General features: G+C 34.3%; 1 protein-coding gene across 1 annotated transcript; it reads right to left on the bottom strand.

The window, feature by feature from the left end:
• Positions 1 to 2890: 2890 nt before the first annotated feature.
• Positions 2891 to 4000, bottom strand: LOC149240396 (uncharacterized). Its single transcript, XM_089370163.1, has one exon. The coding sequence runs from the start codon at positions 3998 to 4000 to the stop codon at positions 2891 to 2893; it is 1110 nt and encodes a 369-aa protein (XP_089226289.1).
• Between the last annotated feature and the right edge of the window lie 20940 nt (positions 4001 to 24940).

The raw sequence follows: 24940 nt of genomic DNA, 5'->3' as shown, positions 1-24940 counted from the left end.
CGGAGTGGTAATATCGGTTAACAATGGAAATATAGGTTTCCTTATACTATAGATATATGTTCCGTCTTGCTATAGATCTATGACCATGTAAAACACTTTCCTTCTTAATGAAAATGTTATGTTTTTTTCTCTTGAAAAAAATAAATTATTTAGGTTCACAGAGGAGCTACTGAAGAAGGTCATGCAAATCGTGTTGAAAAGGCAACACAAAAATATCCAAATGATTTGCTAAAAAAATAGAATAACATGGAAGCACAATGCCATTAGAGAAGCAGGTAGAGACCAACAAATTTGTTCCCACGTAAATCATGAAGCACTGACAAACCTTCAGATATAAAAAATCGAAGTGAGCTACTTTCAAATGCAACATAATACAAGTGAGGAAAATATATGGTGGGAGGATATAGTTCATATTATGAAACATTTGATAACCCTTCCTTAAATTGGTTGCCTAAGAATGGAAGCTACTTTGGGCAGTCAACATTCACAACAACTGTAAAATTTCCCATTAGTGAGTTGCCACTGAAATCAAAATAAGTCATATAGAAAATAAGAAGCTTGAGGAATCTCATTGTAAGATGACTATAACTCCAATCAAGGAAAATTAAGTTTTTTCATTGCCCCAAACCAGCAGGAATTTGGTTGGTAAATAGGTTTTGACCTTAATAAGGATTTGCAAGTTACAATTATCCCAAATTTCGGGTAAGGTGCCATTCAAATTCGTCACCGGAGCCCATATAATATGAAGCTTGGGAATGCTTCACAAGTTTGACTAAACCCAAGGGGATTTATGGCCCAATCTCCAGTCTAGTGGTCCTATGAAAGATTATGGAAGAAAAATTATTGTGTATTTTATGAAAAGGCCATAGACTCATAAGTATATATTAGGGTATATGGGGCTCCTTTTAACATAATTTGGATATGAATCCCTATGTATGTGCGGTTAGATGATCTATTTGTGGCCCTTTTATGGGATGTTGGATTCCTTTGAAGTGCAAAATGCATGAATAGGAGAATTATAAACTTTACACACATATCCCTATCTAAATCCACGATCTTCACCCAATATTTTATCAGGTCTATAAAGAATCTGATGATGGCCTCCAATCCGAAGGATTTCAGCCAAAAATCTTTATGGAAAGACCATCGCTTTGAGGAACTCCACAATGACCTTTAACTAATCTGTGTCGAGCTTGACCGATACCTTTGAGAGAAGCCTTGCCTTGGCGAGCAATGAATTCGTGACCCTGGGAGTTTTGTCTCTGGAGCCCAGCACAGGGCATCTGCTCCAAATCCAACCCACTTTCTCGACCACTAGCTGTAGGTGTTGTGGCAACACTTTCTAGAGGCAGCTAACTCCATGACAATGTCCTGTTCCACGTGTCAATTTTTATTTGAACTGAGGCCGATGAAATTGGAGTGCGTGGATTGGTTGGGTTGAACAACCAAACCCGATGGAGAAAACACCTTTGTGTAATAAGTTTTTTTTTTGTTTATTTCAAGAGGAAGAATATTCTAGGTTTTGATGTACTTATTAACCGTTAATATTTTTTTTTTCCACTGGAAAAATCCGTAATTTCCATTATATATAGAAAATTACATAGAGTAGATGCATTTTTCATATGCTGTTAGTGTTCATACAAAATCCACCTCGCAGGGTGATGTATCAGAGTATAAACAGTTATAAAGAGTTTGACATATATAAGACTGGCTGTATAGCCTGTTCGAGATCACGCAGGATCTAATTAGCAAAAGTATGATGTCCGCCTTTATGTACAGTTTCAAAAATATAACAAAAATCCATTTTACTGCCGGTCACCGGGACTGTTGTCCCTCTGTTCTCTCTGATCTATGTATGGCCTGTGGAAAAATCTGTATTTTTCAGTCCCCTGCTGTTCGATGATTAGCCATTCTCCTCTGGGTAGTATTGCGGCCTCCTTGGATAATTTGTCAGCCTCGCCGTTATGTTCTCTGTATATGTGGAGACAGGAGAAATGATTAAATGTTGTCTTGAGTGAATGTGCATCATATAATAAATTGCTGAGTGTGTGTGAGTGACATATTGTAGCATTATTGATCCAATTAACAACAGTCTTTGAGTCTCCAAATATATTAAGTTTTGTGAACTGATGTGTCAATGAGAAATGCAGTAGATTGTGCAAGGCCGAGAGCTCAACATAATTATTTGATCCTCTGCCAAAACCCATTTTCACATAATATCTATGGTGTTCATTAATATGCAGCACAAATCCACCCCCGCAACCATTTTGATTTGCGGCCCCGTCGAAAAAAGCCCAGGGAGTCGATTTATCAATAGAAGGCTGTGGCTGTATCGTCCTGGTTCGAGATGGAGTGGGGTCAGGTAATTCTTGGTACGCAGTAATGATGTTTGCCTCTGTTCGAGGCCAGCACACAGCCAGATCTTCGAAGATATGTCTATTCCGCGCTAACCAAATATGCCAGGATGCCACGAGGGGGAGGTTGAGCAACTTTGAGCCTGGGTGACAGCGAGTCCACTCTGACCATGCGCAAGTGATATCAGCCCCACTCCAGCTCCCAGTGATGCCTAAATGTGAGGAGATGTTATTCCAAAGTGCGCGGGTGGCTGGGCAGAGTAGGAATAAGTGGATCGAAGTCTCAGAATCCGCTTTGCAGAAGGGACACCAGGTAGGTCCGTAAATGGATCTGTGTGTAAGTTGTTCGCCAGTGGGAATGATATCTTTAAGAACACACCAGAAAAAAGTCTGGTGCGAGGGGGGGCATTTAGCTTCCAAATATCAATCCACCATGACAGAGATGGATCGAGTTTCCTGTGAGTAATAAGAGCGATGTACCCCATCTTAGGAGCATAAATACCATTGTCCGCCTTACACCAGACAAGTTCATCTGGTCACTGTTTAATGCGAATATGGGATTCGGTTAGTGCAAGTATATAATCTCGCCATTCCTGATGGCATTGAGGAGGCAGGTCAAGCTGTTGAGCTGTTTTCCATGCTTGAGAGAATATGTCTGTGCGCTGTTGATCAGCGATATGAGCGAAATGCCGAATGTCCCGGTCATGAAGAAAAGATATGATTTCTCTGCTGAGAATGTGTCTGCCCCCACTATTAATCCAAGGATCCAGGCCAATCCTTCTCTGCAAACCATCATTAATTCTCCAGACTAGATTATCACGGATGAGGGGAAGGGAGTGAATAAGAGCCTTCCATATCGAAGAACATCCCTTCATTGTCCAGGATGGTAATCTAGCCCAATCCAATATATTCAGAGGCCATATGTATTTGTGATAGGAAACTTGTGCCCATAGGTTTTGACTTGTAAGAAGTGCCCATCCCATCTTGGCAGCAAGAGCCATAGCAAAATCGGGCAGGTCTTTGAGTCCCCAGCCACCCCATTTTTTGGGAAGAGAGATCTTCTTCCAGCTTATCCATGCAAAAATTCTTTTGTCTTGGTTAGCATTCCAGAGATATCTATTGCACATTTGTTTCATTCTGCCCAGAATGTTCCTTGGTATCCACGCAAGTGCCATCCAGAAGACCGGGTTAGCCTCTAAGATGGACTTAATGAGGACCAATCTGCCAGCCCTTGATAGGTATCTGTAACTCCATCCCGTGAGTCTTTTTTCCAGCTTGACGACCAACCATACCCAATCAGCAATTCTTTGACAGGTTGGTTTTAGCCTGAATCCCAGATATTTGAGACCCCTGTCCAGGGGGAGAACATTATAGGGAAATGCCTGGAGAGCCAGCTGGGATTCCTGTACAGAAGTGCGGGAGCAAGTGATAGAAGATTTTGTCTGATTTGGAAGCATACCCGTAGCTGCAGAAAATAGTAGAAGAATCTTTGAAAAGGTCCTAGAATCTCGAACACCGCCGTCAAGTAGTATGAGAACATCATCCACGAAAAGCAGATGAGTGAGGAAACATTGATCGGATATGCGAAGGCCCCGAATATCACCAAATCTCTTAGCAGAGTCAATGATCCGACTTAGTCCTTCCATGACCAGTAAGAAGAGCAGAGGAGAGAGGGGACATCCCTGTCTCAGGCCCCTTTCAGAATGAAAAAAGGGTGAGGCCGATCCATTAATGAGAATACTGAAAGTAGGGGAGGAGATACATGCCGTGATCCATGAGATGTAGGGGTGAGGAAAACCCAGGTGTATAAGGATCATTTTGATGTAAAGCCAGCTAATCCTGTCAAAGGCTTTTGAGAGATCAATTTTGAGGAGGATACCTTTTAGGTGTTTGGACCATATAGAGTGTAATGCTTCTTGAGCCAGACCAATGGCCTCATGAATCTGTCTAGATTCAAGGAAAGCAAATTGTTGAGGGGCAATGGACCTGGAGAGAATAGGTCTGAGACGATTGGCGATGGTCTTAGAGATGATCTTGTATAGGCAATTGCACAAAGAGATAGGCCTGTAGTCATCAAAGGATTCAGGGGCATCGGATTTAGGGATGAGAGCAATGAAGGTTGAATTGATGGCATGGTAGATGGATCCCGTAGTTCTTCTCTCCTCCACCACTCTCAGAAGGTCCCGCCCCAGAACATCATAGAAGGCTAAGTAGAATTCAATGGTCCATCCATCCAGGCCAAGGCTCTTATCTTTTTTGAACCACTTCAATACCCCTTCAAGCTCCCCTGTCGAAACCGGTTCATTTAGAGCCTCCACATCCTCCTCCTCTACAAATCTTGGGAAGTGATTTGCCACATTGATGATATCAGGAAGATTTACTTCCCGTGGACACTTGTAGAGGTTCCTGAAGTGCAAGGATAATTTTAGGGGCGAATCTTCGCCCTTTGGCGAAATTAAGGGGTTTTAAATTTTTAGTGGGCGAATATTTTGTATCATAGTACATTTTTACAAATCACCTCAAATAGCCCACCTTATTTTAAGGGAGAGGGTAAAAAAGGTAAATTTAGCCCTTGAAATTAGGACTTACAACCTTCCATTCGCCCATTTTCAAGAATAGGTTTTATTTAAGTGAATCCTATGGGCCAAATACCATATCTATAAAAGAGGTATGGTAAATTAATAAAAATATAAATAAATGAGAGGTATGGTAAATAAATAAAACATTTTTTATATTTACTCCATAAGTCACCTTATATACATGTAATGGTGTAAACAAATAAAAATATAAGTAAAGCGGAGGTATGGTAAATAAATAAAACGTCTTTTTATACTTACTCAAACGGTATGGTAAATAAATAAAAATATAAATAAACTAGACGTATCGTAAATAAATAAAACCTCTTTTTATATTTAGTCCATAACCCTCGTTCTATTTATGAAGGCTCAAGAAAGAGGTTTTATTTAAGTGAATCCTATGGGCAAAATACCATATTTGTAAAAGAGGTATGGTAAATTAATAAAAATATGGTAAATTAATAAAAATATAAATAAACGAGAGGTATGGTAAACAAATAAAACATTTTTTTATATTTACTCCATAAGTCACCTTATATTTACGAACACTCAAAAAATGGGTTATATTTAAGTGAAAGCTATGGCCAAAATACTATGGGACAAATACCATGGACTAGATTGTTATTAATACCATGCAAAAAACCATTATTAACCCTAATATTAGAATTAATAAAAATAAAAATGGCACATGGTATTGACCCATGGTATTCACAAAAATGGCACATGGTATTGACCCATGGTATTCACCTGGAATGTAGCCAATTTAAATGGGGGAATTAAACCAGCATGTAGCCTATGCTAAGATTCAATAGGACTTTACAAAGTTTTATTATTTAGTGAAAGACTCGCCAAGATCTTACAAGATTTTATAATTGAGTAAAATATTCACCATGCCTGGTGAGAGATTCGCCAAAAAATTATATATACATATTATATTATTGATAAAATCACCTTCCATTTTTCCTATATACCATGGAGATTTGCCCATTTATTATATTTATAAATTTAGGGGGGGTTCTTAAAATTTTCCCTGCTGAGGTGTGAGATGCCCAGGTGAGCAAGCTTGTTAAAAGTGTCTGCCACTTCTCCTTCGGGTGTGGGAAGCTTCCATATAGTATTAGATGCTTTTCTGCCATTGGCATAGTTGTGAAAGAACTTCGAATTATCATCCCCAGCCTGAACCCATAATGCTTTGCTCCTTAATCCTATGGATTCCTCCCTTTCTTTGAGAATCCTAGCTTTTTGATTCTCCAATTGAATCAGCCTGCATTTGTCTGCAGCTGTAATGAAGCCCAACCCCTTTTCATCGGTGAGAGAGTATAATTTGGCTTCTATCTGATTAAGTAGGGCATTATCTCGCGCTTGTTTCTCCTTCGCCCAGACAATATATAGATGCTTGATCTCAGAGAGATTTTTGCAGAATCCTTTAGCCAGTGATTTTGTACCATTGATGGGGTGGGAGGACCAGTAATCAGTAATCATCTTGGTATAAGATGGGTCCTTTAGCCAAGTATGATTAAATTTATAAGGAGCTTTGGGCTTACTGAAGGGGCCCTGAATCTCCAGGTATATAGGTGAGTGATCCGACCATCCGCCAGAGCCAACCCATTATTTGTAGTGATGTAGGCGCTGTAGAAAAGCATCATTTATAAGGAATCTGTCAAGTCTGCGGGCTAGTGCAGCGTCCCCCACCCGTCTGTTCCTCCAAGTGGGAAGAATTTTCTGCATAGGGATATCCACAAAGCTTGTTTGTTCAAGTAGACTGGTCATGAAGTCAGTAATGGAGTCAATTTGTGTCGCTGATCCCCATGACTCCCTGAAACCCAAAGAGAAATTAAGGTCTCCTCCGATAACAACCCGGTCTTCATTCATAATGGAAAGATGTAGAAATCTCTACCAGAACGATTCTCTCTGGATGCAAGGGGCGTATACATTGACTATGCGGAGGTACATGCCTAGATCGGCAGCGTAAATGTCATGCCCCAGATATCCAGATCCCCCCCAGGACGATTCCACTTTAATAGAGCAAGGGTTGACTCCAATGGCCAGTCCACCAGAGCGGCCGATAGCATCGATGGAAGAGTAGGTCCAGCCAGGAGTCATGGCTTGCATGACTCGAGTAATCTGATCTGCAGAACAGAGGGTCTCCTGGAGCATGATAATATCTATAGGCTCAGACTCAATGAGCCGCTTCATGGCTAGTTTCTTGGAGGAACTAGCCAATCCTCTGCAATTGAAGGATAGGCACTTCATGGGGGAACACCTCTCGGGGTGTGTCCTTCTCTAAGGACCCCGTCAATGGTGGATTGACGTCTGGAAACAACCGCTGCCCCAGCTTGCTTGATAGCCTTGGATAGATGAGATTTCCTACCCCTGGTAGGTAAGGTCCCAACCTCAGGAGCTGATATGCCCAGGCCCGAAGGTCTAGTGGGTGGAACAATGGCTTGAGATCTAGATCGGAGGTAGTATGAATGAGGAGGGGAGGGTACCAAGGCCGAATGGGAAGAACGAGGGGAGGAAGGGGTCGTAGAAGGTTCAGTCGTGCAATAGTGGGGGGAGGATGTAATAGAACAGTGAACCATGGAGGTATGATGGGAGGAACCACAAACATTCATATCATCATAAGAAGAAAGCATAGGGCGAGAAGGGGTATCCGAGACCATACCAGCTTCAGCTGCCGAGCGAGCCCTGGTCCTTGGCGGAGAGGGTTTCCGGAGTCCAGGATCGACCGCAGGTGAGGTTGTCGCTGGTTGCAGCCTAGATGGGGCAGGTCGAGAAAGATTTGGTGATGCCGTCCTGGATGGAGCTGAAGTAATTCTCGGAGATTCCTCTGTTTTCTTGATGAGTGGGCATTCTTTGATGAGGTGCCCAACTTTGTGACATCGCCTGCAACGGAAGGGGACTACTTCATAATCAAGGATCTGAACCCTGACACATCTGCCCCACTGAAGCGTGATCTGCTCTTCAAGACCATCACGGGTGTCTAAATGTACCAGAATTCGTGCTAGGGTTCGATTCCTTGATTCAATGTATGTGCGATCATAATCCAGGTAGGTACCCAGAGCATTTTCGATCCTGATGAAGACTTCTTCAGCCCAAAACTGTAGCGGGAGACCAGGTAGCCGCACCCAAATTGGTCCGGCTCCAATCTGCTCGCGTTCTAGATCAAATAGGGGGTTCCATCTTTTGAGGAGGACCGAGGCCATCTCAATATGCCAGTATCTGGCTAGAACCAGATTTGTGTGCCTTTCCTTTGAGAAGTGAAGGGAGAACCATCCTCTGGGTAGTACATGGACCTCTGGGAGGTCGAATAGAACACCGCCCCATATTTCCTTAACCCATTGTGTGAGCCGCTTCGCCGAGTAAACCCTACCCCTTACATGCCCTACCAGTAATGTGTTAGCCATGTCCAAGAAGCTGCTCAGAGGCGTAGATTCGTCAAATCTGATAGTGATATCCTTGGCCGTGGCCTTGATGCATTTGGTCTTTTTCTTGCATGTGTGAGGTGCCGACGGGTGGTCCACCAGGGGATTTGATATACCCTCTAGAGAAGAGGGTTTGGCGGGGTTGACTTTAACGGCCGGGGTTTCAAAGCAGCCGGAAGGGCGGGTGCCCGAAGACGATGGAATAGCAAGAGTGGGTACCGACAGAATGGGAGAAGGCGCCGAGAGGAGAGGGTAGGAGAGTGGATCGAATGAAGGCGATGGGGGAGTGTGAGTTTCCAGAAAGTGGAGCGCACCCGGCGAGAGAGGCGGAACCTCAAAATTCGGGGAGTCTATAGGGTTCGTACCTACAGTGGACCGGGCTGGATAATGGCTGGGCAGCGCGATCGTGGGCGGGTACTAAGGCAGGTCCTGAGTAGCTTCTGCCGGAGATGGTGCAGCCTGTGAGTTGGAAGCGAAATTTGGGTTTCCGAATATAACCTTGTTCGGTGAAGGTTCTGCCGAGTAATCCACCGCTTCTAACTCCATGTTGTCGGCCATAACTGTCCCCAGAACGGCGTCCGATAGCGACGGGTGTAGAATCCGATGGAGGAGACGGTGCTAGTGCAGTGACCGCGATGGTGATGCTGGTGACATTCCTGAAGAAACCCTAGCCGCGACAGAGCTGCAGTCGATCCTGTTGATGCCTTATCCGAGACCTTCGCGTGCGAGCGCCATCAGAGCCCTCCTCCGGATTTTTAGAATGTATTAAGGTGTATGGTTTACCATTAACCGTTAAAATTATTATGCAAATAAATTAAATTATAGTTTTGAGGTATTTTAATATATAGGTTATTATTAAAATTTGATACATTAAAAAAAGGATAGTGTGTCATTTTAGTTTTGTTTATTTCTCAATTTAAAAAAATGGTATATTAAAATAAGCTGTTTTTTGTTATTATATGAAATGAATGGCTATTTTTGTAAAGTGTTATTTTATAATAGAAATTTAGATTTTTTTGTTTTCTAAATAAAAAAAATTATATGAACCAATGACATTTAATAAAAAGGATATATTCTACATATTATGGTATTATATTATATTAAATTATAGGTTAATCAATTTTTTCTTTATTATTTTATTTCAATTATTTTAACAATAGCATATTTAAATTTCATAATCATTGCTGCAAAAAAAAAAAGTAAGGTTAAAGAAAATAAGATTAGTCGAGTCATATAAATTAAAGAGGTGGTAAACATCAAGAAACGTGAATTTATGATAAAGATCAAAACACTTATATTATTATACATTTCACGTTATTAAGAATTTAAATAATCATAGAAAATAACTAATTTATAACTTTATTTTAAATTATTCTTATTATTAATTAGAAAAGAATTAATGTGTAAGTTAAACATATATACATTTTAAAAACATGTAACAAAATTTTTAACCATGAAGATTCTTAATATGTAAATAGTCTATGTAGCTTTACCATGCACCAATATTATGACTTGTCAATACCACATACCCAATCAACCTTAACTCTAAGCACCACTTGACAATTATTCATATGACATTTTTGTAACTAATCAATTTAATTAAAAGAACAAAAAGACATAGCTACTTTGTAGATAAATCTCAATCTTTGATTTGTGAATATACTAAGAATATTATAAAATATTATGTGGAGGTTAAATCCCTACCATCTACCTAATCATCATTAATAACTTATTTCAAAAATAAACACACTTATCAATTTAATTTAAAAAATAAAATTAAAAAAATATGATTCAACTAAGAAAAAACTATTACTATTTAAAAAAATATTAAAATAAAAAAAATCGATAATTATAAAAAATGCAATTTAACTTTAATAATACTAGACTTATCAATATTAATTAATATTTCAACTTATATTATGTTTACTTTAATTTATCTAAAATTTATATGATCAGTATAAAACCTAAGTTATTATACTTATTACAAATTAATATAGTATAAAAAACACCTTAAAAATAAAATCATTCGAATAGTAAGTACCTCATGTATATTTTGCGCATGTAAAAAATCTTTAGTTAGTTAAATAATCATAAGTATTTCATTTGTATTTAGGTATATCAGTATATCTCATAAATATCAAGTAAATAATTTTTTTTACATAAACGGTAATAAATATTTTATAAACACATGTTTATAAGAGTATTTTTAATTTATCTAAAATTTATATTATAAATCAGAACTTATTGAAAAAAACTATAAAACCTAAATTATTCTACTTATTAAAAACAATTTAAAAATAAAATCATTCAAATAGTAATTACCTCATGTATATTTTGTGCATGTAAAAAATCACTAGTTACTTAAATAATCATAAGTATTTCATTTGTAATTTAGGTATATCTCATACATATTAAGTAAATAATCTTTTTTTACATAAATGGTAGTAAATATTTTATAAAGCTAGGTTTATAAGAGTATTTTATTTGGAATAGTATGATCTGGATTATCCATAGCATTATGTTCATTATGTTGACGTTTCCAACTCCAAAGGGGATCCATCATCAGGACAAAAAATGATAGATTATGAATGATAGTTCTAAGAGAGTTTTTTCAATCATCTTAACTCTATATCTTCCGAAATCAAGTTTACTATGGAGCTTGAAGAAAATGGTAAAATCCCCTTTCTAGATGTCCTGATCAGTAGAAAGGAGGATGGTGCATTGGGACACCAGGTTTATAGGAAGAAAACACATACGGAAAGCTATCTACATGCTGACTCATACCATCATCCATCACAAAAATTTGGCATCTTAAACACTCTGGTTGTTAGGGCTCTCAAAATTTCTGACTCTGATCACCTAAATGAAGAAATTAAACACTTAACCTCTGTTTTCAATAGCATAGGATACAAGGAATTTAGTATTAAGAAAGCTATAAAAAGAGCTCAGGATAAGGTCCTCTCTAGGGGTCCTTGGGAAAACAGGAAAGAAAATTGTGGGAAAGTGTACCTCCCATTCATTCAGGGGATTACAGATAAAATTGCAAAAATTTTAAGAAAGAAGGACATAAACACTCAGTTTACAACATGTGGAACAATTAGGTAGATGATGAGGTTAGTTAAGGATAACATAGATCATCAACAACTTAAGGGTGTGTATAAGATTGATTGCTTGTGTGGTAAGAGTTATATTGGGGAAACATGACGATCTTTGAAAACAAGACTTAAAGAGCACAGAGCTGATATTAAGAATGAGAGATCTTGTACATCAGCCCTTGTGGAATACTCATCCAAAACGAAACATCATGTGTGTTTAGAGGACGTCAAAATTATTGCAAGTCAGAGGAACATTATCAAAAGAGGAAAATCAGAGAGGCTATTGAAATTATGAAATTTCCTCAGAACCTCAATAGGGACAATGGGAGTGAGACTAGTGGAAATTGGCTCCCCTTGATTAGACAGATAAATCCCTCCAGACCTTTTGAAGCGTAGTATCACTGGTTTCTCCCCAAATTAATAATAACCAATATAACAAAATAAAAGAAATTATTCTAGTGACTATAGATTATAATAACAATATTTTAGAAATTAAAATTTGAAAAAAAAAAATTAGTAAATTAGTAAAACAAAAATTATAAATTAATTAAATTATTTACGTCTTTATTAATTAAATACTTAGGGTTTAATTAACTACAAATTAAATTAAATTAAATTATAAATCTATAAAATTAATTTATAAATCAATAAAATAAAATAGGAATATAATATCTCATCACAATAGTATTCAATAGCTTAATTAATTAATTAATTAATTTAGTAATAAATAAAAATAAAATGTAATTTTAATTAAAATCAAAATAAACTAATTATATAAAAAATAAAGATAAATTAAAAATATATACTAATTAAAAAACTTATTATAAGTAATAAATAAAAATTAGAAACTAATTATATTACATTATATAAATAAACTTATTACAATTATTTTATTCAATATCTCATTAGTTTTAATCAGTTGCATTCATATTAGGAATTAATAATTAAATAAAATAGGAATATAATATCTCATCACGTTAGTATTCAATAGCTTAATTAATTGATTAATTGAGTAATTAATTAATTTATTTAGTAATAAATAAAAATAAAATGTGATTTTAATTAAAATCAAAATAAACTCTATATATATATATATATATATAAATTAAACATATATGATGATGATGGTTAACGTCCACTGAGACAAAACTTTGGTCTATCATACCTAAAGAAACAAATTATTTAGTTTGATTTAATATTTTATTCCTATGCTCAAAAAGCTTGGAAAGAAGCCTCCCGAGCTCACTATAATTTTGACATCGTAAAAGGCTACGAAGGTCAATATTGCGACAAAGATTATGAAACTGAAATCTAATGTGGTTGTACATGGGGCACTCTAAGAGGAAGTGGTTTTCATCCTCGATGTTCCTATTCTCACAGAGATGGCAGATCCTTTCCATCCATGGTGTTTTAGGAACTGCCCAATGACCTGTTTCACTATGGAGCTCATGAGAGTTCATTCTAATCTTTGCTATATTAATTTTCTTCTTTGAGCTAGTTAAAATAGAGAGATACTTTTTATCTTCTAGGGTGGGGTTGATGACCTTCTTATAATAACTTAATTTTCTTTTAGCCGTCAAATCTTCCTCACACCACATTTTTTCTTTGAATTTAGGAGTAACAATATTTTTAATGTTATTAATATTTTGCAATGCATCATTCTTGTTGATCTTCCAATAGTTTAACCAGTCCCTCGTGTCTTTATACCACCCCCGTTTGAGCCTTAGGTGGTTTTGGATGGAATTTAAAGCTAGCTTAGGAAGTCTATGATCTCCTATCTTATTGAGTTTGTGCTTGTACAACAGAAGCCTAATCATAGCTAGGCTCTCGATAGGGGAAAGACCTACTTCTATAAGGAGAATAGGATAGGGTGTATTGCTTTTAATTTTCAGGTTATACGTTATAAAATGCTTCTAGATTTGCTCAATCTTTCTCCAGGATTCTCTAGATATGCTACAACCTCAAACCTCACATCCCTATAAGATAACAGGAGTGACTAAAGTTTCAAAGAGGAAATTATTTTTATCCCACATTACGAGGTTTGCCATTTTACAATTATTTTCAAGACCAAAATAAGCTTTCCACCCTCCATTAATCCTTTTCTCAATGCTATAGTTCTAGTTGAGCTTGTGATGAATATCAATTCCTAGGTACTTGTAAGAATACACTTCCTCCAAGTTATTATTGTCATACATAAAATTAGCGTAAGTGTCCTTCTTGGATTTGATAATCATAACTTCTGTTTTGTCAGTATTAACAATCATACCCATGGTAGAGCAGAAATCCTTAAGAAGCCTAATTTGCTTATCAAGATCAGATGGGTACCTTGCGAGAAGAACAATATCGTCAGCATAGAGAAGAAGGATGACGACTATCCTAGCTAAGATCATGCCAGCACATCCTGCTTCCTCTAAATAACCTTTGAGCTTGTCGATGTAAATGCCAAATAGGGTAGGGGAGAGGGGGCAACATTGTTTAACTCTGATATTCCACTTAATATCTTTCGACCACCCCTCATTTCTCTTTAGCTTGGCAATTACATTCTCGTATAACCTTATAGCGGCAGCTCTCAACTCGAAAGGAACCTTTAGTTCTTCTAATCTATTCCAAAGTTTGTTTCTAGGAACCGTATCAAAAGCCTTTCTAAAGTCTACAAAGCAACAAAAGGGATTGGATTTATCATTACGAAATTCCTCCATGATGATCCTAAGCGTAACGAGGTGGTTTGTTGTTGAATGATGCCTTCTGAAACTCGCTTGGCCCTTAGCCCGCTTACCTTCACTTTCAAGCCATATGCTCAACTTCATTTCCAAAATACTACCATATAACTTGGCTAAGAGAGGGTTGATCATAATTATCCAATAAATAGAGGGGTTATTTGTATCCCCACTTTTAAAAATAGGGATAATGAGGCTCTCAGTCCATGGTTTAGGGAACCCTTGCTTGATTGCTTGATTGAAAATCTTATGGATGTGGGGGATGAAGACAAGACATCCAATTTTTAAGATTTCCACCTGGTAACCTTCAATGTCCTTAGCTTTCCCATTAGCCAGGCGATTAACCCCAAACTTAATGTCTTCTAAAGAGAAAACTTCTTTCGTTGTGAGCAAGGTTTCAAAGTTATCCATGACATTTGGAGATTAATAAAGCTTTTTAAGATAAGAATTTCAATCATGGAGAGCAGTTTTATTATTATCTTTAGTTTTCCTAGTCAGAATTTGCCTCCAAAATTTCTTAGGAGCTACCTTAGAGAGGTGTAAGAGATTCTCTTGTCTTTGACGAATGTACTGCCTCGTTTTCCTTTTAGTTAGGGCTTTGTACATTTTTTTTCTTGCCTATTTTAAGAGATTCATCAACATCTTCCTTAATTGCTCTCCTCGCACTTTTACAATCTTTGTCATACCATGGGTTGGTTTTTCTATTTCTTCTATTATTTGAAACTTCAATTGAGAACTTGTTAATAGAATATGAGAGGGTTGTAGTAAAATTATGATAGAGGTCTTCTATGTTGTCTATACTAGATAAAGAAAGCAAATTAGTTTTTAATTCATTTAGAAAGAGATCGTTTTTATTTCTATGAAATATTAAGTTCTTTTGGCTATAAGGATTATTTTCTATGGGATCTCTATTCATGACAAAATTGAGATTTATAAGTAAAGGCCTATGATCAGAGTTAGGCTCGTGGTCGTTTAAGATGTCAAATTTTATTATTTCATTGTATAAAGGGAGATCAGAAATAACATAGTCTACCACGTTGCTACCAAGCCCATGGATGCAGGTCATCTGGCTAGAATTGGGCCACTTCTTTAGACTGTTGCAAATTATGAGATCCTGAGCACTACAGAGCTTGACTAGCTCCGACCCAAACAAATTCTCCCCGAGGTCTTCAGAGCTCCTTTTGTACCTACTAGCTAGAGTAGGGTCTTCGTCTAACCAAAGAGGATTAGGGTTGGAATGATTGCTTAGAATAATAGCTTGGTTTCTTGAAGTTCGAGCATTAAAGTCACCTATTAAAAGGATATTACCTTCATTCCTTAGGCTAGAAATATCATTCTCTAAACCATTGTAAGGACTACTCTTATCTAGATTCTTCTTCTTATAGAAGTCATAATTGATGGGGGAAAATAACATATTGCTATGTAGGTCTTTTTATTATTAATGTCATTGATCTCTATCCAACTATATTAGTTGTAAGGGTAGTTTTTATACTAATTAAAAAACTTATTATAAATAATAAACAAAAATTAGAAATTAATTATATTACATTATATAAATAAACTTATTACAAATATTTTATTCAATATCTCATTAGCTTTAAGCAGTTGTATTCATATTAGGAATTATTAATTAAATATTTATTTGACATAAAATTAAAATTAAAATAATTAAAATTAAATAATTCATATATGTAGGTTACTATTTGAACTGGTCGGTTTCTACTAAAAAATTATCATTATTTAGGTTTATATATACTCTGGTCGGAAAATTCTTCTCTCAGAATTATCATTCATAATCTATCATTTTTGGTCCTAATGATGGACACCTTTTGGGGTTTGAAAAGTCGACATAATGAACATAATACTGTGGATAATCCGGATCATACTACTCCAAAAAAATACCACAGAAGCTTAAAGTATTTATTTATTTATATTTTTCACAAATAAATGATTAAATTAAACTATAATTTAATCTCAATAATTAATCATTTTTATCATTATTATTATTTTATTTCAATTACTTCAATGATAATATATATATAATTTATATATATATATATATATATATATATATATATATATATATATATTTTTTTTTTTTTTCCAAAAAATAAGATTAAAGTGAAAAAGAATCATTACTATAAAAAAACAAGGGCTACATAATAGCTAGTCATTGTCGCTTAGTTTAAATATAGCTAAATTAAAGTAGAAAACAATAAAAATACAAAGATTTAAAATTTTAAAATGTTATAATTAGATTAATTTTAAATTGTAATTAAATGCATTATTAAATTTTGTAAATTAACATTATTTGTATTGCAACATAGAAATAATTATTAATAGTTTACATTTGGTTTTTTATAGTTTGTGGATATGGTCTTATGAAAATCTTATTATTAGACCTGGGTATAGAGGTCCTATCATAAATTTCTATTATACCTTGGTTTGTGAATATGAGAAATTTTATATTTATTCATATTACAAACATCTTATTATTTTGAATATCATTCATTCATTAATAGTGTAAAATCTATCATATGTGGTTAAGTTCACACAAAAACCTAAGTGACCTCTACCCCTTAAAAATATAATGTAAAAATAAAAATATATTCCTCACATACCATTAATAAATCTTTTTAAATTATATATGTGATTTTAAATAATCATTTTAAATTATATATTTTTATTGGATTATATTAATCATTACCTATTTTTATAAATAGGAATATAATATGATTATACTTATTAGCAATAATTTTATCACCTTCCGAAAACAAATTGTATCAGAAATGCCCATCCTACACCTTGATGTGATCTATGTACTTCTCGTTAATTAATAGAGGCAAAAGGTTGTAAACATGTTCAATTTGGTAGCCAATCGAATTAAACATAAATAAATTAAATTATTTTTAAAAAATCGTATATTTCAATGTGTAATGTTATACTATAGATTCTATCGCAATTTTTTTTGGTCAAACCCACGATATAAGTTTGACCAAAAACCCATTACAATATCCATTACCTTGAAACATAAATAATAAAATTAAAAAAAATTTACAATACAAATATATTAGAACTATTTCAACATAAACATAAATAATTGCTTTAATTTTATTTAAAATTTATATTTATGTTTAAATAGATTCAATATAATTACATCTTATTATAATCAAATAAATTTTCTTTAATCTTTTTTTTAACAATAATAGTTCTTTTCCACTTTAATATTATTTTTTAATGAAAATAGTTATCAGATACTTATATATTATCATTAAAATAATTAAAATAAATAATAATAAAAATTTGATTAACAACTAAACCAAATTTTATATATATATATATATATAGAAATCTAAATTATTCTATTTATTATCATTTAATATAATATAAAAAAAAAAACCAACAAAAAAAAAGATATCATCCCCATAAAAGTTTTAAAAAATCATCCAAATTAAATCATTCAAATAGTAATTAGTACCTCATGTATATTTTGTGCATTCTACACGTAGGGAAAAATCTTTTTGTTACTTATATAAAAATGAGTGATTTTTTTTTGGGTTACTTATAAGTATTTCATTTGCATCGAGTGCATTGTAAACAATCTTTTTTAACTTAAATAGTAATAAATATTTTATTTGCAGGTTGGGTATTCATGTTTAGTAAATACTATTCTTGATGACCGATTAAATACTATTCTTAGATGATCGATTATAGTAAATCTAATTTCAATCGTCGATTAAAAAATTGTAAATTTTGAAAATTCTTAAAAAAACTAAATTAAATTTTTAAATATGGATAGTAAAAAGTTTGTTTTTTATTTTATTTTTATTTTTTTTATTATTTTAATTATGAGAATTTATTATTTTTTGAAATCATTTAGGTTAAGTGTGAGATGAAATTTAATGATTATTACTATAACTCAAAAGTATATATAATACCATGCAAGCTAGATATACTAATAACTTGCTATGTAGTAATGATTGAGGCATCCTAAGGCACACTAGAGTGGACTTTAGTGCTAAGGAATAAAGAAGAGATTTACTATGTATTTAAAAATAAATGTTATATCTTGTTGCGCTGCTCTCAAACCCTTTATGGAAGAGATGTTGGAATGTCCTGTCTTGTAAACATGTTGACTTGGTCAAATTACAAATAAAATAAAATAATAAAATAATAAAATAAATAATTAGAATTAGAAATAGAAATAGAATTAATAATTAAATCGTTCTAGATCCATCTTAGATTTATATCTACCAAGCACCTAGAAGGATCAAATCCCTTGAGGTGCAAATATCTTTTAGAGTGAAAATATATTTGATCCCTCTCAGAATTAGTAGATCCAGAGTTAAGATGGATATAGGCTAGTTTTATACAACAATAACAAATTTTGTTTAATTTTAGGTCTTTCAAAGACAAAACAAGAATCCTATTTCATTTTGACACTACTTACTTAGCTCATTCTTTCACATATTTAATAAGTTTATTTATACTTCTTTTACAAATAAATTCATTTTAACTATTTATAAATGATTTGAGAGAATCGTAACAACTATTTCAAAGGGTCGTTACATTTTTTGTTTGTTATAATTGTTGTTTAGCATGGAAGGAATCATGGAAATTTAGGGAAAATGATTATGGAAGCATTTTTTATTTCTTGTATTATTTTTCTTGTGACTATAACAATCGTCACATGGTGCTTCATCTTTCTCATTTGATATTTGTGAAAGTGGAATGGAATCATTGCAATGATGAGATATCCTCTGTTTCATTCCTCCTCACAATTGATAGGCTGTCGCTTTACTTTATAATGCACAAGACAATCCATGAGAGCTATTTTCATTAGCTTGTTTATGCATAGATCCAACACACTAAGCTATGATAATTTCTAGTTTCCTTGGGGATGGGTTTCAACTCATATGCATCTAAAAAAGCATAAGATTTTAGACCTACAATTTATGCTAAAATATCATTCAAAGGTAGGCCATAAGAAGAGTATGGATAATGTGTTTTCATATGGTTGTTGTGAAGTTTTCTTTGCTTGCTTAGTCTTATACCCTAGAATGGGCACTAGAAACCAAGTGGTCGAATTCCTTCTTGTTCATGGGATATCAGTTTGAGTGCTTATGTAGATCTTGCTACTACAGGGTTTACTAGTGGGAACTTTTTGTAATATTGTGGATTCATTTGCACGCAAGATCTAGTTGCAAAAAGAAACAATAATATTACTTGAAAGCTTGAGAAATTAAAAAGAAGAGAGAAAATAAGAGACTAAATCAATTATAGATAATAAAGATAATAGAGAGAAAATAGAATGAGAGATCAACTCAAATTATTTTAATTACATCCAATGCCATGAGCACATATTTATAGCACTCTCTATGAGAGAGGAAGAATGTGTGCTAGGTTGGGGTTCCTTGTGTTTATATAGTAAAACAAGAATCAATTCCCCCTTAGTTTCATTAACTAGCCCAAGAATGGAGTTAGCTATTAAAAAATCGAGTTAGAGTTAATAATAGAGTTGTGATTAGCCATAAATAAGTGAGAGCTTTAGAAAGAACTCCACATGAAACTCCTAACTCTAGAATTACAACTAATCTCTAAAAATAGAACTAAATCTCAAGAGATGAGGTTTCCAAGAATAAAAGGATAAATTGATAGGGTTATCTCCATAAATAGTAAGGGAAGTGCACACTTGTGTAGGAGATGGATAAGGACAAGGAAGTGAATTATAGATACAATGTCACACCTATTTCATTCCCTAGCTATTACCACATGGCAACACCTGCTAAAAATAGACACACTAAAAAAGTAAATTATTATAAATAATAATCCTCTTAAACAATAGGAAATGTGCAGTGTACTCCAATATCCCCTAATCACCCACCCCCTGAACAAAAATTAAAGAGTCCATAACAAATGAGTCCTTGCAATTTTCAACCATGTTAAGTACTCATGTAAAAAAAATATATCAAAACTATGACAAATGAGATAAAGAGAGAAAACCCAGTGGAAAGAAACACCCCCCGACCCACCCAAACCCCCCCAACCCCCCCAAAATGGAATGCTAGCATATTAGCTATTATGTAGTTATGTTCTTCACCTCCAAGATATCTCGCAAAGCTATAAACTTACGCTTGATGAAGGTCTTGGTGAAGATGTCTGTAATCAATTTTAAATAAGGATAGTCTTACGGATCAATGACCCCATCATGGATTTGTCCTCTAATGAAGTGCATATGTACCTCTATGCGCGTAGTTCTCTACTATTACACTAGATCTCTACATAGATTTAGTGTACTCTAATTATCAAACCAAATGACAATTAGTTGATGAAATTGTATACCCAACTCTATGAGGCAACTATCGTAACTATATAGCTTGACTTGTATCATTCACCACACCTCTATACTTTTCCTTTATGGATGTCAAAGCAATGGATGAATAGTTTTTGTTGGACCAACATATAGGAATAGATCCAAGAGTGAGAACATAACCCAAGGTGTACTTGTGTTAGTGCAATCACTAACCCAATTTGAATATATGTAACCAACAAGGTCTAAAGTGCACCCTACTACATAATGTATACTAAAGCTAGGGACCCCTTAACATACTGAAGTATCCTCTTGGATGCTTTTTGATGAAATTCATGTGGCTCTTGTGTGTACCTAAAAATCACTCTAACAACATAGGAAATGTTAGGATGAGAGTGACTGAGGTATATAATACTCCTAACCAACTATCAATACTTGGTATAATAAACCAAAGGTTTAGCATCTTCATATTATAACTTGGCTCTAGATAGAAATGGTGATGCAATTGGCTTGCAACCTATTATCCAAAACATGCCAAGTAGATTTCTGGTGTACTTGAATGAAGTCATCTTGATTCCTGAATCATATTGACTAATTTCAAGGCTAAAAAATAATGTAAATCCTATATCTTTCACGCAAGCTGGACTTTACTGCAATAATGGTTGAGACTAAAATCCTTGTGATTAGTAAAGCACCTATATATAATACTATGGGCAATAGAGAGTCACTATGTCCCAACATATACACATTAGGATTGAAATTGCAATGAAAAAAACCTTGAGAGAGAAGATAATAATCCATTTTTGCATACCAAGTGTGAGGCGTCTACTCAAGTTCATATAAATATCTCTTCATCTTGCAGACAAATGATGGATCTTGAATAAATCCCTTTGGTTGCTCCATATATATCTCCTACTCAAGATCTCCATGAAAAAACACATTCTTTACCTCCATATGGTGAACCTCCCACTTTATAGCTATTGTAATAGCAAGTGCTAATTCAGACTGGAGCCCATCTTGGGCACTATTGTAAAAGTATCATCGTAGTCTATCCCTTGAGCCTATGAGAATCCCCTAGCTACTAGTGTTATCACCTCAAAAATGATCACCTAGCCATTTCTAACTATGTGGATAGAAATACACCATGTAGGATTAATTTTACCATAGTAAAATCACTTTCACCATAGGAAATGATTTAGTAAACCACTTTTATTAAATTATTTCTAATTAAAATTAGAAAACCCCATGAGAATAATTGAATAAATCATTATTTATTTAATTTTCTCTAGGAATAATTATTATGATAAATTTTCCTTGTCACATTTGACTAAATCACCTCAAAATAATTAAATAAATCGCTATTTATTTATTATTCCTTAATTTTATTTTTGGAATAATTGTTAAATCACTATTTAATAATTATTTCAAATTCACACCATTCTTAATCCTCACAAAGTAATTAATAAATAATTTTATTTATTAATTACGCCATAAGGCGTTCCCTCTGAGATGAAATTTGTTGTGGTCTTTGTTGTTATCGTTATGGTCCGTCTGATTTGATGTCAGACGATTCCAATAATTGCTACCGTTGGATCAAATAGCAGGTTTCCATAATAACTTTTCAAATTACCTAGCGCTTGCCATACTCAAGGAACCATTGTTTCTCTCTCATCTTCGGCAACTGCAGAAACATGTCAGAGATTGAGGTGAAGGTGGAGCGTTATGGGTTGTGGAATTGAAGAGTTTTATTTTTTCAGTATTTTTGTGGGTAAATTAGCTGCAACTCCATTCGCTTCAGAATGTTGCCATCTTGATTTATGCAGGTTTATGGTTGAAAATTCTTTAAAATTGTCGAAGGCTTTGAGTGGAAATTATGATTTTGAGGATTTTGAGCTGAAGCCCTAAGGAACTCTTCAAATTTGAAAATAGAGCTTGAAATACTACTGATCTGAAGCCAGGCGTGCTAATCTGGTGTAAAATTGTGTATATTTTGAATTCAGACCTTAAATAATGTTTATTCAAGGACGGACATTTTTCTCAGCAATCGTTTTAAAAGTTATGCATTGCTGATATTTAAATTTCTGTGCAGGCATGTGACTGCCTTAGTGAAACAAGTCTCGGGCAATTCAGCACGTACTTTTGTTAAATAAATTGTTTGAATTCGGACCGAAGTATGAAAAAGAAACGACTAATTGGCCAAATTTGGACGAAATTTTAAATCTGCGTCTATTTCTTTGCTTCGTGGTTCACAGACTGAAAGTTCTTTGGTAGGCTTATTTTCTTTTCATTTTCGTCTAATCGAGCTTAAATCTGAAATAGCAGGACAGCTCCGATACATCGCTCAGCAGAATGCTTTCTTAAGCTCTTTAGCTGCGAAGCAAACTGCACCTCACCCGACCAGATTTTATTCCGGGGATGTTGATGTCTACGACGAAGTGCTCGCAGAGAAGGTATACACAGGTTCACAGTTCGATTCTCGTAAGGAGGGCCGAAAATTTTCAAAGATATGCTTAAAATTTTAAAGTTCAATATGCGCGGGCACGCGCAGTAATAATATTGACCGTGACCGGAAATTGACGGGGACGCGTCACAAGAAAGGGAACACAGTACCTGTTGGCGTATCCATTAAATCCTACGATTATGCCATCCACTTAAGGAATGGCGCCGCCTATCACGAGTCTCATCTGTTTGAGGTCTTTCCTTCCGATCCGGCTGAGAACCATGAGGTATGGCCCATTATCTATCCCAATGCGGCATGAAACAAAGTCAAAAATTGATCCAAAACTAGATCAAGTTTGGGGCATCAGAACATGACTTTGTTGTTTCTGATGCGAAGATCCGATCACTTTGTTGTTTCTGATGCAAAGATCTGATCACAAAAAAGTGTTTGATATTTTAAATGAAATATGTGTTTAAATTTTAATTTTTGAAAAAATATATGAAAATTTTATATTTATATTACATTTTTTTTTTTTTAAACTTATATAAATTTATAACAAGAAGCCCTATCAATTGAGAAAAAAACAAAACACAAAAATACAAAAAAAAAAAAAAAAAAAAACTAGGTGTTGTATACATTGATGGAGAATCTTTATATACATAATAAAATTTTAAAATAAAAAATAGTCTCACACACTTTTTCACTGCATTTCCGAGCAAACTCCATTAAAACGCTTATGACACCGGGTAAGAAAGAAAGCACAATCCAAAGGTTTAGACCCCAGTGCCAAAATCTCTTAGAGTTACTCTGATCATAATTTTATACCAATTAGACTTCGAAAATGCAAAAAGAAGGTTTTTGTTTCATAGAAGAGTGAGTAAATGCGATGGTTCATTGTTGTAACATCGAAGCAACCTAGGATAAACATTAAGTTGTAATGCATTATTTGTTTATTGTTTAAACTATTGAGTGTCTCCTGAGTTGAGACGGAAGAACACTAAATTGATGGTGGGCAAAGGGAATTGTATTCGGTAGCCATTATTGCAGAATTGTATGATCCCATGAACACTACTGTGATCGGAGCCAATACCCATTTGAACGTTCTTCAACCTGCTATGTTTGATATGTTTAGCACTGTATAATTAGTTTTATGTGAGATTTAACTCCGTGTACTCCGCAATGAGAAGCCCAGCTAACTCTACCTTCAAACCCTTCGATATCATAAATTTTGATCTTAAATTCGCACAATCATTCGATGAATCCTTTCTCGTCCCTCTGGTGCATCTTCACAAACTTGATAAGAACATTTTTTCACACATAATAACAATATTAAAATCATTATATAAAAAAATTATTGATCATTGTGGAAACAAATAATTGATGAGATTAAGTACAGAGAACTATAGAGCCGAACTCTGAGCAATTGAACCAGATTAATATGTGACTGGACCTAGATGACGTGACCAAGAGTGAGAATTAGGCGTTTCGGTAGAGTTTCTACATTACCAACCACTACAACCAACCAGTTATATTTTCATTAATTATTAATCAAGATACTTGTAAATAAACGATTTCATTATATCCCACAATTTGGAGTGTAACGCACAGGCATCCATGTTTCAATGCGCTTTCATTTGTAATTTAATTTAATTTGATGTATGTTTCATAATGTAACGCATATGCAACCATGTTTCGATTTATTATATTTTTTTTAATATAATGGAAGTTGTAAGTAGTACACGACAGGTTGAGCAAAACGTTCAACTTTCAGTTACATTCTAGAATAAAACGTTTCATTTATCCTCCCATTAACAGAATTGTTCAAGTGCATCTTTCTTTCTTTCTTCTTCTTTTTTTTTTTGTCATTCCACTTTCTGTTTAATCAAGATAGGTGGAAATCAGTCTGTCTTTTTTGTTTCTTTCCATTTTCTGTTAATTTGGATAGGTTGTAATTAACAAACAGGAAAGTAAATTTTTAATAATATTTTTTTGTAAATATTTAATTTAAAAATGATTTAATCAT

The sequence above is a fragment of the Pinus tabuliformis genome, chromosome 8 (genome assembly GCF_031772625.1).
Source record: "Pinus tabuliformis cultivar Carrire ecotype Pingquan chromosome 8, CPIR1, whole genome shotgun sequence".
Taxonomy (NCBI): domain Eukaryota; kingdom Viridiplantae; phylum Streptophyta; class Pinopsida; order Pinales; family Pinaceae; genus Pinus; species Pinus tabuliformis.
This window is presented reverse-complemented; position numbering and strand designations above follow the sequence as displayed.